At 45.6% G+C, this 17,119-nt stretch overlaps 1 protein-coding gene across 1 annotated transcript in view; it reads right to left on the bottom strand.

Moving 5' to 3' along the window:
• Nucleotides 1-17,119, bottom strand: part of TPCN1 (two pore segment channel 1) — a 126,225-nt gene that overhangs the window by 60,899 nt on the left and 48,207 nt on the right. Inside the window, exons 11-12 of the mRNA XM_075341680.1 lie at nucleotides 7,777-7,893; nucleotides 4,505-4,629 (exon numbers count right to left, since the gene is read on the bottom strand). Coding sequence (XP_075197795.1) covers nucleotides 4,505-4,629; nucleotides 7,777-7,893 — 242 coding nt within the window. The remainder of the gene's footprint in view (nucleotides 1-4,504; nucleotides 4,630-7,776; nucleotides 7,894-17,119) is intronic.

The raw sequence follows: 17,119 nt of genomic DNA, 5'->3' as shown, positions 1-17,119 counted from the left end.
AATATTGTACCTTTGTACTTTGTGGATCATTGTATGGATTTAATGACTTTTGCCACATATTTTATGTTTATTATACACATGATGATTGGTATTTGGTTTGTAATGGTTTTAATGGTGTTGAATGAATACATTTTGTATTTTTATTATATTCTGTAAGTTGAGTGCTTTTTGGCCCATATCTGTTCTCCCTTATAGCTTGTAGTTTCCTATGGGCTTGCACCGTCACATTTATTTTCATTGGATATTACTGCTGTGCATCTCATTACTTTTGGTCCAGTGCAGACAGACTGAGCCGCGATGAGGCAGAGGGAGTCAGTTTGAACTCTCGTCTGGCCTGTGGAACGGCGGGGTCTATCTTTTTACTAGTCTTTTTAGGTGTACACAAAAATGCGATTGACAAGTTTTGTGCAGCTTTGAAATGACAGACACTGTTGAACAGAGGCCAAACAAAGTCAGGAGTAACTCTGCTGCCTCATTGTAGTGAATGGATCCATTGGGGATTTCACCTGAATCATGTATTTCAGAAATGTAGATGGAACTCCTGATGCAAGTGTTCAGCATAGAGTCTAGGATAAATGTGAGCTGATCCAAAATGTTCTGTATTCCAAATTGCCACAAAATGGCATTCAACTGAACCCACAAATAAACAAGTGCCTACTCAGGTCCGTTATCTGTTAATGGAAACATAGGGAACTTCCACATTACTGATAGCAGAACGGTTCTGGAAAAGTGCTTTTTCTCTCCCACCCCAACAAAAAAGAAATCCAGCAAAATCTGCACTCAAGTTCAAATTCCCACTACCTGCTCTGAGCACCCCATTGTGACTAAACCACAGTTAGGCTATGTGCCCACGTAGCGTATTTTCATGCAGTTACGCTGCGTTCTGCACCGCAGCGTAACTGCATGCGTCCTGCGTCCCCTGTACAATCTATGAAGATTGTGCCTAATCCATGCCCACGTGGCGTATTAGAATGTAGCGCTTCGGCTCCTGCCGAAGCGCTGCGTTCTAAGAAGTGACATGAGAGAAAAAAAAATTAAATATATGATGATGTTATAAAGCAAGCTTTCGAGACATCTCAGGTCTCTTCCTCAGGCATGGTATGACAAAATATCTGAAGAAACACAAATATATACACAAAACAAAACAGATCTTTACCGCAGGACTTTGAAACTAAAAGATCTTGCCCTGTTTTGTGTATATATTTGTGTTTCTTCAGCTATTTTGTCATACCATGCATGAGGAAGAGACCTGAGATGTCTCGAAAGCTTGCTTTATAACATCATATTTTATTTTTATCTTAGTTAGCCATTAAAAGGTATCACAACTACAAAATTTTAATTTTGTTTCTCTCACTGAGAGCAATCAATCATTTTTCAACTGGCTAACACGGTACAAAAACCTTTTTCTTTTAACTAAGAAGTGACATGTCACTTCTTTCGTGCGCTCTGCATGCAGCCCCCCTCTGTCAATGGGAGGGGCTGCATGCAGAGCGCATGAAATCGGCTTTTCCGTACGCACTGTTTCTGCAGCGATTTGAAGCTCACGTGTGCTGTTCAAATCGCTGCGGAAATGTCTGCAGGGACAGAAAGCAACATAGCCTTAATGTCCACATGTTTGGCATTGTTGTAGCAAGGAAAGCATACTTAATTTACTGGGTGTGTGACTCCAGAAACACGATCTGCGCACAATGGAGAGGCACTACAATGTACTGGGCATGAGAATGGCTTATTTGCAAGTTTTAATTCTGCAACATTAAGTGCATTTGGAAAACACCCATGAAGTCAGAGACTAAATCGTCGCTACACCCATAGATGAACTCCCAGAGGGGTGTAATTTCCAAATTTTTCTCACTTAAGGGGGTTTCTGGTGTTCTATCACTTAGGAGCTCTGCAAATGGAGTCCGCAAAATATTCTATGCTCAAAAAGTCAAATGGCGCTCCTTCCCTCCCAAGCCATGTGGTGCAGCCAAATAGTAATCTACAGTCACAATGTGGGGTATTGTCATGTTCAGTAGTAGAGCTGTGCGGACTCCCAAAAAAAATGGGACCAGTGAGCTCTTTAAAATAAAAAAAAAAAAAAGGATCTGGTACGGAATCCTCCCCCATATAAGTCTATAAGTCTATGGGGATCAGAATCCGAAGATTAAAAATGGTGGCAAAAATAATAGAGAATGGGGACTGCGCATGGTGGACTTACAAAGGCTACGGCACGGCTGTAAGCTGCTCAAAGGCCTCGCATTCACTGCCTGGGCCGCTAATTACAGTCAGACGCACAGACACGCCCCCAGCCTGAGTTTCAGCGTGTCAGCTGACTGCATCCAATCACAGGCGTCAGGACAGCCGGTGGGCGTGGAAAGCAGTGTAACTGAAGGAGCCCATACACTCTAGCATCTACCATGAGCCTAGAATGTATGCTCTCCTTCCAGGTTAGTGGGCGTGACTGGCTTGCTTAGTGGGCATAGTGATGTTTTCTCTTGTCTACCTTAACCATGCAAGGAGGGGGGCGTCGCCCCCCTCTTGCACTCCCCCTATCTGAGGGTCTCACCCCCAGATCTCCACTTCTATTATAAACAACTCCATGCCCACGTGGAGTTAGAAAAAGTATGTCTGAAAAAAGATATACAGTGGACCCTCGCTTAACGAGTAACCCAGTTAGTGAGTATTTCGCTTAACGAGCAAAGCTTGCTGTAAATTTGTAACTCCGTTTACGACCAAGCTTTGTTGAACGAGCAAAATACTCATTGCACACACTTCCGGTTCCGTACATCCAGCACGCTCTAACCCGCTCTTGCAGTCCACACAAACACACACAAGCATGCACAAACACACACACACATATATTATGCTAACCTTACCTTCCGTTCCATCGCCAGCCTCATGATTCTTGTAGTTCGCCGGTACAGGATGTGTTTTTCGTTTGTGAACCCTCCCCACTCACACCTATTGCCAATCCATATCATATGTATATATAGCCTGGGTCTCAGCTTCCCATACACGGTAAGTTTTTTAACTGCATGAGAGGACACACACAAGCTAGGGACCCCAACGTAGAGAAATACTTTGGCGTAGTGTTGGGGCTCTATTGCATTGATCAATTCAGTAGCTAAATTTCTCTTTTTTCATATGTTCATGGCAGTAAAGCAGGTTCCATTTTTCCCATTTCATTCTTACATATAGCTATTGAATTTTTCATGTCAGTATTCACACAGCAGCTTCTGCTATTACATGTATTCCCCTTGCATAGTCACTTGTGTGCATACCTTATCTCCGTATCGGCAACCATCGCGACGAGGGAGGAACTTGCTCTGGCAGCGGAAGTTCCTCCCTCGTCGCAATGGTTACCCGATACACATCCTGTACCGGCAAACTACAAGATCCATGAGGCCGGCGATGGAACGGAAGGTAAGGTGAGCATAATATGTGTGTGTGCGTGCGTGTTTGTGCATGTGTGGAATGGCACAATAGGGGACCAGGATGGGACATTTAACAAGTTGTGGAACGAATTGTCTGCATTGCAATGATTTCCTATGGGAAATCTTGCTTTGCTGAACGAGTAACTTGGTTAACAAGCACACTCCCAGAACGGATTGTTCTCGTTAACCAAGGTTCCACTGTAAGTTCCAACACTGCTGCTAGAATGGTACAATGGACTGCCTGATTCTTAGTTAACTTTTCTGTAGCCAGGAATAGACTATAATTTATTTCCATGTGCTGCTTTGCCTGGGAAATTTTTGCTGCCTTGTATATACAGTGAATACATTACTATGATACAGTACTGTACATGCTTGTTTTAGGACACTACTTTCTATTAATACCCAGCCAATTTATCTCTATTCACTGCTACCATTAATGATATATGTTTTATGATGAATTAATAAAATTGTGACTGGATTTAAAGGGAATCTGTCAGCATGTTTTTGCTACCTCATCTGAGAGCAGCATAATGTAGGCAAAGAGATTCTGAATCTAGCGATGTATGACTTAGATTAGTGGCTGCAGCCATTCTGACACAGTGAAAGATTTTATTTTTTTTGTATCTAGCAGAGCTCTGGGAGCTAGCCCTGCCCACACCAGGATTTCAGTGCACATTTTCATAGACAACAGCTGCTAATCACAGAAGGGGCGGAGTTGGACTACAGGTCACGCCCTCCTCAGACCCACTAATGATAAAGCAAAGATGCTTAAACTAACACTGCAGGTAAACAAAATCAGACTTTGTGATTATAGACACCTGGCTGTAAACTGCATGTTAACTCTTACAGCATGCTGGCTTCAGGTTACATAGCAAAAACGTCCTGGCAGAGTCCCTTTAATGAACTCACTGTGTTATTTTTTTTAATTAGGATTCTCTCACTAATTATTTGTAAATCTACATTGAAATTGAACATTTTTGCGACGTTTTAAACTGTTGACACCAGAATTCTAGGGAAAGCTGTTTGAGGAATTAGGGCCTTACTGTAGTGTTCCTTTTATTTGATGAGAAATAGACATTTGCAGTTGCTACCTTAGATTATCTGTCCTGTTCTGTTTCAGAGCTCTAAAGCATAAGTATCGATCACGAGTCGACAAACGGGTCTTGTAGAATCTCATCATTCCATCAAACTGTCGGAAAGAAATTCCAGAGGGGTTCTGCAAAAATAAATATTACAGGTCAAGAAGCCACTAAAGAGTGCTTATATAGAAAGAGTCACAGATCATGGTTGGGATTACAAAACATTTTAAAAAGGAAAAACTGTCTCATTGCAATAATACAAACGTATCTATTCCTCACCAATGTACTGGAGCATGGAAAATGAAATCATACTGATTATGTAGAAAACTATATACTGTGAACTCATATGAAGCTGCTGAAAAAATATAGTGCCATGGATAAGACCTAACGGGCATCACAAATGGACCTTATTTCACCAAAACTCCTAGGAAACATGTATAGTGGAGGGGATCACTTGAAGGGAACCTGTCACCTGATTCATGCTTCCCAAATCATAGGTAGGAAGAATCAGATCCTGGCTGCATCATTTCAACTAGATATATTTTGCTCTGAAACGCTCCGGCTTTTCAGGGTAAAATATACCTTAAAGGGAACCAACCAGCAGGATTTTCATGTATAAAGTAAAGCCAGTGCTATACTGGCGCTAGAATGCGGAATGTAAGCATACCTTTTATTCAGCGATTGGATATTTTATTTCAGAAATATGTGCAAGTAAAGTCCAGCAATGCACTGCTATTTGATTGACAGGTGCAATAGGGGCGGGAATATGTGCGTTCCAGCCCCTGTCTGCCTCCCTGGCCTTCCTCCCCCTGCCGCCACCGTCATAGACGTTAACCTCAGTGCAGGCAGACAGACAGGGGTGGGAATAGATAGCCAGACCCGATCCACATAGTCCTGCCCCTATTGCACCTGTCAATCAAATAGCAATGCATTGCTGGAACTTTACTTGCACATATTTCTGAAATAAAACATCCAATCTGAATAAAATGTATGCTTACATTCAGCATCCTAAAATCCCGACGGTTGTTGCTCTTTAAGGCTCTGGCCAGGGATGAAACTAGTCCAGCTTTTCCCAACACTGCTAGAAGTGATTGACTGATCTCTACTATAGTGAGAGGCCTACCAATCACTGGCAAAAGTGCTGGGAAGACCTGGCCAGGGGCGCCACCTTGATGCTATGGTCCGTGGCCAGATCTGTAAAGTATATTTTCTCTGAAACGCTGGAGCATTTCAGAGAAAAATATGCCAGACTCTGATTTCTGCTGCCCGTGCTGGTTCTCAAGTTCTTAAATGGGTAAAACAGAAAAATCATTTGGCATTGCCAAAGCCCAGTAAATCCAAAAATACACCAAGAAATCCAGCTCTTCAGGTGAAGGAACCAAAAGGATTTATTTCAACATGCAGGAACAAAAAAATCACATGACCAGCGCGACGCGTTTCAGGTGAAAAGAATCACCCTTAATCATGATGGTGGAAAGTGGGCACTACAAGGTTTATATGTTACCATTAATTAGTATCACAGATGTTCAAATTACTGGAGTACCAAAGTTAGTAGACACGTCAAACAAATGTGTTACATTAAAAACATTTATACAAACATTACGTTTCTTTTTTTCTTATATCTGGATCGGGTTTGGTTGTGAATGATGTTTTACCACATATAACTATATTTAAAATTGTTGAAAATATACGTGGTAAAACATCATTGCCAACCAAACCCGATCCAGATATAAGAAAAAAGAAAAGTAATGTTTGTATAAATGTTTTTATTGTAACACATTTTTTTGACATGTCTGCTAAATTTGGTACTCCAGTAATTTGAACATCTGTGATACTAATTAATGGTAACATATAAACCTTGTAGTGCCCACTTTCCACCATCATGATTAAGGGTGATTCTTTTTTACCCGAAATGCGTAGCGCTGGTCATGTGATTTTTGTTCCTGCATGTTGAAAAATCATTTTGGTTCCTTCACCTGAAGAGCTGGAGTTTGGGGTTTTTTTTTTTTAAAACAGAAAAATGGTTTTTAAATACAAACTTGCAATTTACCTCTTATTAACAATTGTTCATTAGAATGGAGAGAATTGTTAATTCTATAGTGTATAGATAATTGCCTAGGTTACCAGCCATCTTAGCAAGTCTTAAGAGTTGCTGGCAACCTAGAAAAGGAGTGCATGCTGCTAGAAGGCTCTATGCTTTAGAGCTTGCTTGCACCACTCTTAACCCCTTCACCGCACTTATCCTGGCTGGATCGTATTTAGGCTGCTTTCACACATCCGTTTTTTGCCGTCCGACACAATCCGGCAAAAAAACTGATGCAACGGATCCGGCGAAAAAATGGATCCGTTCCTTCTGTTTTTTGATGGATCCGTTGTGCTACTTCGCATGCGCAGTTCAAAAAACCGAATCAGTCGTTGGATTCTGTGATATGCCAGATGATGACGGATCTGGCACCCATAGGCTTTCATTGTAACTCACGCCGCCCGGCGCCAGATCCGGCGCCATACGGTTTTTCGCCGGAGACAAACAACGCTGCAAGCGGCGTTCCATCCGGCCACCGGATCAGCTATTTACGCCAGATCCGGCAAAAGCCGGATTCAACGCAAGGCCGTGCGGCACAATCCGGCACTAATACAAGTCTATGGGGGAAAGAACTTATCAGGCGGCAATAAATACCGGATCCGTTCTTTCCGGTGTTTACCGGATTGTGCCGCAAGGTGAAAATTGGATGTGTGAAACCAGCCTAAGAGAGACACAGTGCCCCTGTGCTTCTCTTATGCTGCACAGGCAATTCTACCTTTGTTAGCAGCCTAATAGAAAGCACAGTTCGGATCCACGGCGCGGCTATGCACCTGGCCTGAACTGTAAATGTAGATGAGTGAAGCACAACCGGGAATGAGGAAAACAGGAGGCAGATGACTGGTGTGCTCCTAAAGAGAACATTTAAAAAAAGATTACTTAAATGCATATATACTAAAAATAAAAAAAACAACACTTCTAGGACTTATGCAAAATAAATATATATAGGCAGGGTGATTTCAGTCTCGCTTTTGTCACTTAAGCTACCTTTTCAGCACTACTAGAATTAATCCTGTATCTGACAGGTGAACAGAGCATATTCTGTACCGGTTGGCTGATCTGCAGACATCACAGATAGATCTCTCTGAGCTCCGGTGCTCTCACTTCTTCGTGTTACTACAAATGAATATATAAATCACCGGCCCCACAAATGACAGCGTGAAGCAGGAGCACAATATAACTCCATTATGCCGAATCTTTATACCTGAGGGCTGAGCAGCAGCTGGTAGCTGTGCTGCGTCGCTGTCCGCTTGTGCAGAAGCAGAGATTTGAACTTCTTTTTCTCAATGTCATTGAACGTGTCAAACACAACCGCCAGAAGCTGAAGAATAGAAAGCCATGGTAAGCAAACAAGGGAAACTTTTGCCTAAACATTTTGCCCCCTACAAAAAATAAAGTGTTCATCAACTTAGCGTCGATTAACACTTGCATTCAGAGATTTCCTTGAAACTTCTAATATTTTTGAGAGCTGTGCTATTCTTGTCCTTTAAAGTGCCATCCATTACTGCCAATAGGATTTATTAGGATCTACCCAAGAACAGTAATTCAGTCATGGCTGTATTAGACGCAGCTATGAAAGATCGCCGAAAAGAGTCTAAATCAAGACTATTGCCACTTTGGCCCTGATTCATTAAGACTGTTGCTTTGTTCTCTAGTTTTAATAATGGGAGCGCTGGGATAAGATGCGCCATATTAATTTTTAGGCATGCACCTTTACTGAATTTAACGCTTTTAATCGGTCGTGCAGCACCGCCAGAAATGTACGCCGGTCAGGAAGGGGTGCATATTTGTTTCTCAATTTGGTATAAAATTGTGATTAATTTGTGGAGTAGGTTTGGCCAGGTCTCATTCAAGCTTAATCTACTTTTTTTTTTTTATATAAAGTTGGCGGGTACGGAGCTAAAAATGCTAAAACGTTGATTCAAAGTGGTTTTTCAAGTGTTCCCCACATGATTGAACATAATGTAAAATAACAAAGACAGATTGTACTCCATCTCCCCCCCCACTGCTGCTACGATCTCTGCAGTTTGTCTGCAGTAGTCATGTCACATCACCACTGCACCCACACATGGACACCAGAGAAAAGCGGGCGAGCCGGCCCTGGACCCATCCACTGCTCTGTTAGGGTACCTATGAGAGAATTTGGGGTCCACTTTTCTAAAAGTGAAAAAAAAGAGAATTTTGTTTACTTACCGTAAATTCTTTTTCTTATAGTTCCATCTTGGGAGACCCAAACCTTGGGGTGTATAGCTTCTGCTTCCGGAGGACACACAAAGTACTACACCTAAAAGGTGTAGCTCCTCCCTCTGAGCCTATACACCCCCTGGTCAACCAGTCCTAACCAGTTTAGTGCAAAAGCTGAAAGAGAATAGCCACCCAAAAGTAGAACAGAGCAAGAACCGGAACAACCGGAGACTCTGTTCACGACAACAGCATGTGAAAACACACGGAACAAGAAAATTGCCAACAGGCACCAGGGAGGGTGCTGGGTCTCCCAAGACGGAACTATAAGAAAAAGAATTTACGGTAAGTAAACAAAATTCTCTTTTTCTTTATCGTTCCTTTAGGAGACCCAAACCTTGGGACGTTCCAAAGCAGTCCCTGGGTGGGAAATAAACATAAAACTAAGAAGTAGGCAGGACCTAACTTCACAAATGGGCGACCGCCGCCTGAAGGATGCGTCTGCCCAAGCTCGCATCTGCCGAAGCATGAGCATTCACTTGATAGTGCTTCGAGAAGGTATGCAGGCTAGCCCAAGTGGCAGCCTGACAGACTTGCTGAGCCGTAGCCTGGTGCCGAAAAGCCCAAGAGGCACCGAAAGCTCTGGTCGAGTGCACTTTGATCCCCGGCGGGGGAGGAGCCTGCGAAATTTGGTAGGCGTCCGAAATGGCCGACCGAATCCAACGGGCTAAGGTCGGCTTAGAAGCAAGGAGACCCTTGCGCCGATCTGTGGTTAGCACAAAATGAGAGGTGCACCGCCTAAGTGCAGCGGTGCGAGACACATAGATCCGGAGAGCACGCACCAGATCTAGAGTATGTAGAGCTTTTTCAAAGCGATGAACAGGGGGCCGGACAGAAGGAAGGTAAGGTAATGTCCTGGTTAAGGTGGAAGGGAGAGACCACCTTAGGAAGAAAGTCCGGAGTCGGACGGAGAACCACCTTGTCTTGATGAAAGACCAAAAAAGGTGACTCCGAGGAGAGCGCCGCCAAATCAGAAACTCTCCTGAGAGAAGTTATAGCAACCAGAAAGGCCACTTTCTGTGAGAGGCGGTGCAAAGAAACCTCCCTAAGGGGCTCAAAGGGGGGTTTCTGCAAGACCGTGAGAACCAAGTTAAGGTCCCAGGGGTCCAAGGGCCGCCGGTAAGGCGGGATGATGTGAGAAGCGCCCTGCATGAAGGTGCGGACCTGAGCCAGCCGAGCGAGACGCCGCTGGAACAGAACTGACAGGGCCGAGACCTGTCCCTTGAGAGAGTTAAGGGACAGTCCTAGCTGCAGACCGGACTGTAGAAAAGACAGAAGGGTCGGCAAGGAGAACGGCCAAGGAGGATGGTCGGTAGAACGACACCAGGACAGGAAAATCTTCCAAGTCCTGTGATAGATCTTTTTTTAAATCAGGTTCATTTTTATTTAACAGCAAAATTATACAACACATAAAATAATTCCCTCCATAGAAATATCACAGAAAGGGAAAAAACCTTTAGTCAATAAGAAAAACCACACAAATAACATAATAAACAATGCACCCGCAGTCCACGTCTCATTTCAATATGGGTCTCAAAGTGCATATTATTTCCCAATATATTCTCCATAGTATAGCTTACCCAGCATCATTATGACATTATATATATATATATATATATATATATATATATATATATACACATATACATACACGCACGCACGCACATATACATGCACACACATATACATGCACACACATATACATGCACACACATTCCAGCAGTACGCATATCACCCTATTTGAGGAAATTTGTTAACCGGTCAGAAGGAGAAGGACCTGGTCGCTCGCACTGTCCTGCAGTAACGCCGAGGAGGGAAGGCCTGGGGTATCCAACCATGCCCCCCAGATCTTATAGAACTTTTTCAATGCATTTCTTTTAAGGTATACTCCTCTCTCCAGTCGAAGTATAGCGTTTACTCTTTCCCTAAAATCCCCGATGACCGGAGGCGCTGGGTCCAACCAGTGGTAGGCCAACAGTTTCCTAGCCTGGTACAAGAGACGTGTAATACCGACCATTACCGGCGAACTCAAGTCCACCCCCCCCTTCCAGTAGACCCAGGATACATATAATAGGTCTTGGCTGTAGACGTATATTGAAAACTTGTCTAACCAATTCTAGTACTGCCCTCCAGTAATCTTCAATGTTCCCACAGGACCACATCATATGCATCAGATTAGCACCCTCCTGTCCGCACCTAGGACACAGATCATCCATCCTAACTCCCATCTTATGCAATAGACTAGGTGTCCTATATACTCTATGTAACAGGAATAGCTGTGACAGTCGTTGGCCTTCAGCTACAGCAAGGCTTGGAGTCTGAGACAGGACCTCACCCCACTGTTCCTCTGTCATAGGGCCTAGGTCCCTCTCCCACTTTTGTCTAGCCTGCAAAGGGAATTTGTCGAGGTGTCTAGATAACATCACTGTATACAACCTAGAAATAATACCATAGGAGCGATCAGATGTCAACAAATCAGTAAGAGTGTGATTCCGCTCTATCCTAATGTCCATACGACGTGTCTGTGTCTCATAGGCATGACGGAGCTGCAGGTATTGGTAAAAGGAACTGTGCGGTATCCCAAACTCAGCTTGAAGCTGGTCAAATCTTTTAAGTATATTATTCTGAAGAATCGGAGACACCTGATGCACCCCCCTGCTCACCCACATTCTCCAACCCGGGAGTCTCTGCAGCTCCGCCAGTCCACGATTATGCCATAAGGGCCAGTACTCAGTCATTCCTGATATTCCCAGCAACTGCTTCCCTCTATCCCACACCTTGTACATCAATGATAATGTTGGATATAATGTTCCTCCTCTGGGTGAGTATCCTGCGTCCAAAAAAGCCACTGGGTATCCCCATTCTGCAAGGCCCCTCACCAATTTGCCCCCAGCGTCATATGCCTCATCCTTTCCCCACCCCCTGAAGTGCTGCATCTGTGCCGCAACATAATAAACCCACGGGTTGGGGACTGCCAGACCCCCATCCTCCTTCCCTCTCTGCAGGGTCTCAAGGCGGATTCTAGCCTGCTGCTTTTTCCACAAGAGTTCCCGAAACAAAGTGCTGATTTTACGGAAAAATTTCCAGTGGATCCATATTGGGGCGTTGTGGAGAAGATACAGAAGTTTGGGCATCAGTACCATTTTTAGTAGATTAGCACGGCCAATAAGGGACAGTGGGAGTCGACACCAGGCATCTATCTTGTTCCTAAACTGAGCCAACACTGGTTCCAGATTTTGAGAGTAGTAATCACGCGGTCGGGCACTAACCACAATCCCCAGGTATTTAAATTTATCCACCGTCGGAATTGGCAGCCCCAGAGTACTAAAATTAGATGGGAGTGGATCTATAGGGAGCAGGGCCGATTTCTTCCAGTTTATTAGGAGTCCCGAGCACCTACCAAATTCTTTAATAATATTCATTGCTGGGCCCACCGATGTCCCCACCTCCCTGAGATACAGCAACAAATCGTCCGCATAGAGGGAAACCTTATGCTCCAGACCGCCTATCTCAAACCCCTTTACGCCAGCGGATGCACGAAGCATAGCCGCCAATGGTTCGATTGCCGCTGCAAATAGTAATGGAGAGAGAGGACAGCCCTGTCTCGTGCCCCTGGCCAAATTAAAAGACGAGGAGGTACAACGATTAACTCGAATCCTGGCCCTCGGAGAGGCATATAACAATTTGACCCAGCCAATAAATCTGGAGCCAAGACCCAATTTCTCCAAAACTACCCATAGGAAATTCCATTCAATACTGTCAAAGGCTTTGGCTGCATCTAATGACAGGACTGCTCTCTCCTTGTTTCTCCCCTCAGAACTTAGCTGTATCCCCAGGAATAAACGTCGCAAATTAATGGAAGTAGATTTATTGGGGATGAATCCAGTCTGATCCTCGTGGATCACTGACGTGATCACCCGGGACAATCTGTTAGCTAGAATTTTAGCGATTAATTTAATATCTAATGTAAGCAGCGAGATTGGGCGATAGGAGTCAGGCGCGGTCGGATCTTTCCCGGGTTTTAAAATCAGAACAATAATAGCCTCCCTCATGGATGCAGGGAGGGATCCCTTCTCCTCAGCATCTCTGAATACATCCAAGAGTCTTGGCAGCAGCAGATGGGTATATAATTTGAAGAATTCACCCGGGAGTCCGTCCGCACCTGGGGCCTTTTCATTTTGGATTTGACCGAGCGCCTCCTCCAGCTCCTCCAGGTCTATATCTCTATTCAGGGATTCTCTCTCACTATCTGACAGACTGGGGAGAGTGATCTCCTCCACAAAGTCCCGCAGTTCCTCATCCCCATAATGCGATTTAGAGGAGTATAATTGGGTGTAATACTGTTGCATGACCTCCAGAATCCTGCCGCTGTCCCTCACCTCCTCTCCAGTGTCAAGTTTCAATTTGGTGATATAGGTCAATCCCTCCTGCGCCCTAGCAATTGTAGCCAAGAGATGTCCCACACTCTCCCCCTCTGTAAAGTACCGCTGCTTAAGGAAAAAGCGTTTGTTAGTGGCCAAGGAAGTCATATGGTCTCTCAGAGCTCTCTGTGCCCTCTCTAAGTCCCGCTTGGCATCATCTGTAGGGTTAGATATAAGATGTCGTTCTGCATCACCTAAAGTGTCCGTCAGATACTTAGTGCGCTCCCTTGTTTTCGCCTTTCGGGTGCAAATTTCCCTAATATATGTCCCACGAACATACGCCTTCATTGCGTCCCACACTATATGTTTAGATGCAGTACCGTCATTTGTCACAAAATATTCCCGTTGTAATACTATTGTATGTACTGAGGATTTCGATTGCGTTAGGGCAATGACAACCAGAGACGAGTTCTTGGTGCAAAGATGTTTATAATATGTAACCAACAAGATGTATATAAACGGAACAAAACACAGTAGAACATAAAACACAGGAAATACCTTCCAGGATCGGAGCGGAGGGGAATTCCCGGGGCCACGCACCGGACTCCCCCAGGGAGACCACCAAGAGCGAACCCCTATACAGGGACTGTCTGGCAATCACCCCAGAAGGCCTAAATGCGCAGCAGCCGGGACACAAAGGGCAATAGGTATAGTCCAAAAATGTCCGTACGGGATGATAGTCCAAAGTGGTAACAAACCGGAAGGAACTGGGCAGAAGTGCTGAGCAAAGACGGCAGACGGAGTCCGGGCACAGCTTGATGAGACCAGGTGAAGTCCAGAGTCGGTGTCTGTTGTCTTTCAGGAGGATCCAAATGTCAATCAGGAACCAAGAGCAGCAAAGCAGGAGTACACAGCAAGCAGTATACTCAGGCACTGGACTAAGCTTAGGGGCGGCCTTTTAAACAGATGGACAGGAAGTAGGGCAACAGAACAGCAAACTCCATGTTAACAAAGGGCAAGCTCTTTCAAAAGAAAACTGGAAAACCCGGAACTCTGACACCCGTATAGTGTCAGTCAGAGTGCCCCCTATCAGTTGTATCCAAAAAGGGTTGAGCCGCCACGGTATTCCCGCCAGCCGGTCTGGGTCCCCAAGCCTTAGACGGACCTGTAGTGGGGAGTGGTCAGACACCCCCCTGGCCAGGTACGTGACTGAAGCTACACAAGGCAGCAGCTGAGCATTTCCAATGGCCAGGTCAATCCGGGACAGTGAATGATGAGAACTAGAATAGCATGAGTACTGCCGGACCTGCGGGTTTCTAATACGCCAAATATCTACATATCCCACCTCCTCCATCAGTCTGGCAAGGGATGTAGCTGCCGCCCCCACTGAGATATTCCCTGTGTGTAACTTATCCCAATATGGGTGCAAGTAATTATTATAGTCTCCTACTAATAGGGTGGGGACCTCAGGGAGGGAAGCAACAAAATTGAGGATACGTTTCAATAGTTCCCCTGTGTATGGCGGCGGAATATAAATTGCAACTAGAACACAGCGCACATTATGAAGGACACAGTAAAGACATACAAATCTACCCTCCTGATCCACAGAAGATTTAAGACACTCAAACGGCACTGTCCTGTGTACCAGGACACTCACCCCCCTGGAATGTGTGGTATATACAGAGTGGTACTCATGGGCTATCCATTTTTTGTGAAGCAAGTGGAGCCGCTCCTTCACCAAGTGCGTTTCTGATAAGAATATTATGTCTGGCTTAAGCTGCTGTAGAAACAGAAAAACTGCACATCTTTTAGTGGCTTCACCCAATCCTCGCACATTCCAGGCCACTATATTAACCTCCTTCGCCATAAGGGTGAGTGCACATATGCAACAGCAGGGGGCAGCAAGCGGGGACCTCCGGACCCATCTGCAGCAGTTCCCATAGATGAGCATAGACCAAACAGGTGCATAAAACGAAAAGGTCAAACATAAAAACATACACAGTAAACCAGGACATTCCTCTCAAACAGAGGGAAGTGGGGCTAAACATAACCCAAAGAGCACATAACGGTTTAAATTCCTGAACAGTCATCAACTGCATAGTAACCTATCTGGGTGGCTCCTGCCAACCGTCCATAAGTGTTCCAGCTGGGAAACATAGCAAGTTCACCTCAGCAAGTCCAACAGCAAGGAATCCGCAATAATCCTCAGCGGTGATTTCTACGCAGTCCTTTTTCATTGGTATCGAGCCATGCGGCTGCATCCTTTGGAGTGTCAAAAAACTTTGTCCCACCATCCGCCACCACTCGCAGCCTGGTAGGGTATAACATTGAGTAAGAGATCTGCAGCTGCCTCAGGCGTTTTTTGACATCAATAAATTGCGCTCTCCTCTGCTGGATTTCAGTGGAAAAATCCGGGTACAGTGAGACCTTATGGCTGTCAATAGCCAGATCCTTAATCTCCCGGGCTCTGCGGAGCGCAGTGTCCGTGTCCCTGAAGTGCAGTAGCTTGAGGAGGATAGGACGAGGGGGTGCCCCTGATGGTGGGGGTCTAGTGGGGACCCTATGTGCCCGCTCAATAGTGAAGAAAGGAGAAAACAGATCCATGCCCAAAGTCTTGGGGAGCCACATTTCAAAAAAAGCTACTGGATTATTGCCTTCTGCCTTTTCTGGGACCCCAACCAGACGGAGATTGCTTCTGCGGGATCTGTTTTCTAGATCGTCCACCTTAGCCCTAAGCAATGAGATATTGTGGATTGCTCTGCCAAGGTCCCGAGTCAGAGGGGGAAGCTTATCCTCTGTGGCACTGACCCGGTCTTCCAGGGCCCCCACCCGTACATTGACCCCCTGCAGCTCGTGCCTGATAGATGAAATGTCCATTTTAATTCCTCCCATCTGTATGTTCAAAGTGGCTAGCATATTGTTGCAGGTGTTTACTGCTGCAAGCACATCACTGAGGGTGGGCTCTGCTCTCCCAGGATCTGTGTTTTCATCTGCAGCTCTAAGGTTATCCCCCTGCTCCACATTACTGGCAGCAGCCAACATACTCACAGCTCCCTGCTGCTCTTCCTCCTCCAACAGTTCTTGTCCTGGGATCTGCAGATCCTCCATGCTGAGGTCAGACTGCTTAACAGCTTCAGGTATCTCAGGCTGATCTCGTGCAAACTTGCTGAGGCGAGCTATTGCATCAGACGCCCTGCCCCCACATGAAGCTCCAGCGTCCATGAGTGTGGCCTGTGTCCCGTGCTTCTTATCAGCCCGAGTTCTGGTCATATCACTCAGGTCTTTGAAGCCCCCTCCTCAGTCTAGGAGAGGTCACCACTCCAGGAAAGCAGTAAAACTAACTTTAACCCCAGCTGGACAGGATTATACAGGAGTTTTTTGCAGGAGCTCTCTCTGCACAGGTCTTCCTCACATGCTGCTCCCCTGTGATAGATCTTAGCAGACGAAGACTTACGGGCCCGAGTCATAGTTGAGATGACTTCAGGAGGAATACCAGAAGCCGTCAAAATCCAGGACTCAAGAGCCACGCCGTCAATTTGAGGGCCGCAGAATTCGGGCGGAAGAACGGACCTTGCGAGAGTAGGTCTGGACGGTCCGGGAGACGCCACGGCATCTCTACGGATAGTTGGAGTAGATCCGGATACCAAGCTCGCCTGGGCCAGTCCGGTGCAATGAGGATGACCCGACGACCCTCCATCCTGATCTTGCGCAGGACTCTGGGCAAGAGAGCTAGAGGGGGAAACACGTAGGACAGACGAAACTGGGACCAGTCCTGAACCAGAGCGTCCGCGGCGAATGCCTGAGGATCGTGGGAGCGAGCCACGTAGACAGGAACTTTGTTGTTGTGACGGGATGCCATTAGATCCACGTCCGGAATGCCCCATCTGCGGCAGATCGACTGAAATACGGCCGGATGTAGGGACCATTCGCCACCGTCCACGCTTT

This window comes from Anomaloglossus baeobatrachus, chromosome 1 (assembly GCF_048569485.1).
Source record: "Anomaloglossus baeobatrachus isolate aAnoBae1 chromosome 1, aAnoBae1.hap1, whole genome shotgun sequence".
NCBI lineage: Eukaryota > Metazoa > Chordata > Amphibia > Anura > Aromobatidae > Anomaloglossus > Anomaloglossus baeobatrachus.
Note: the sequence above shows the minus strand (reverse complement) of the source record. Positions and strands in the feature narration are given on the sequence as shown.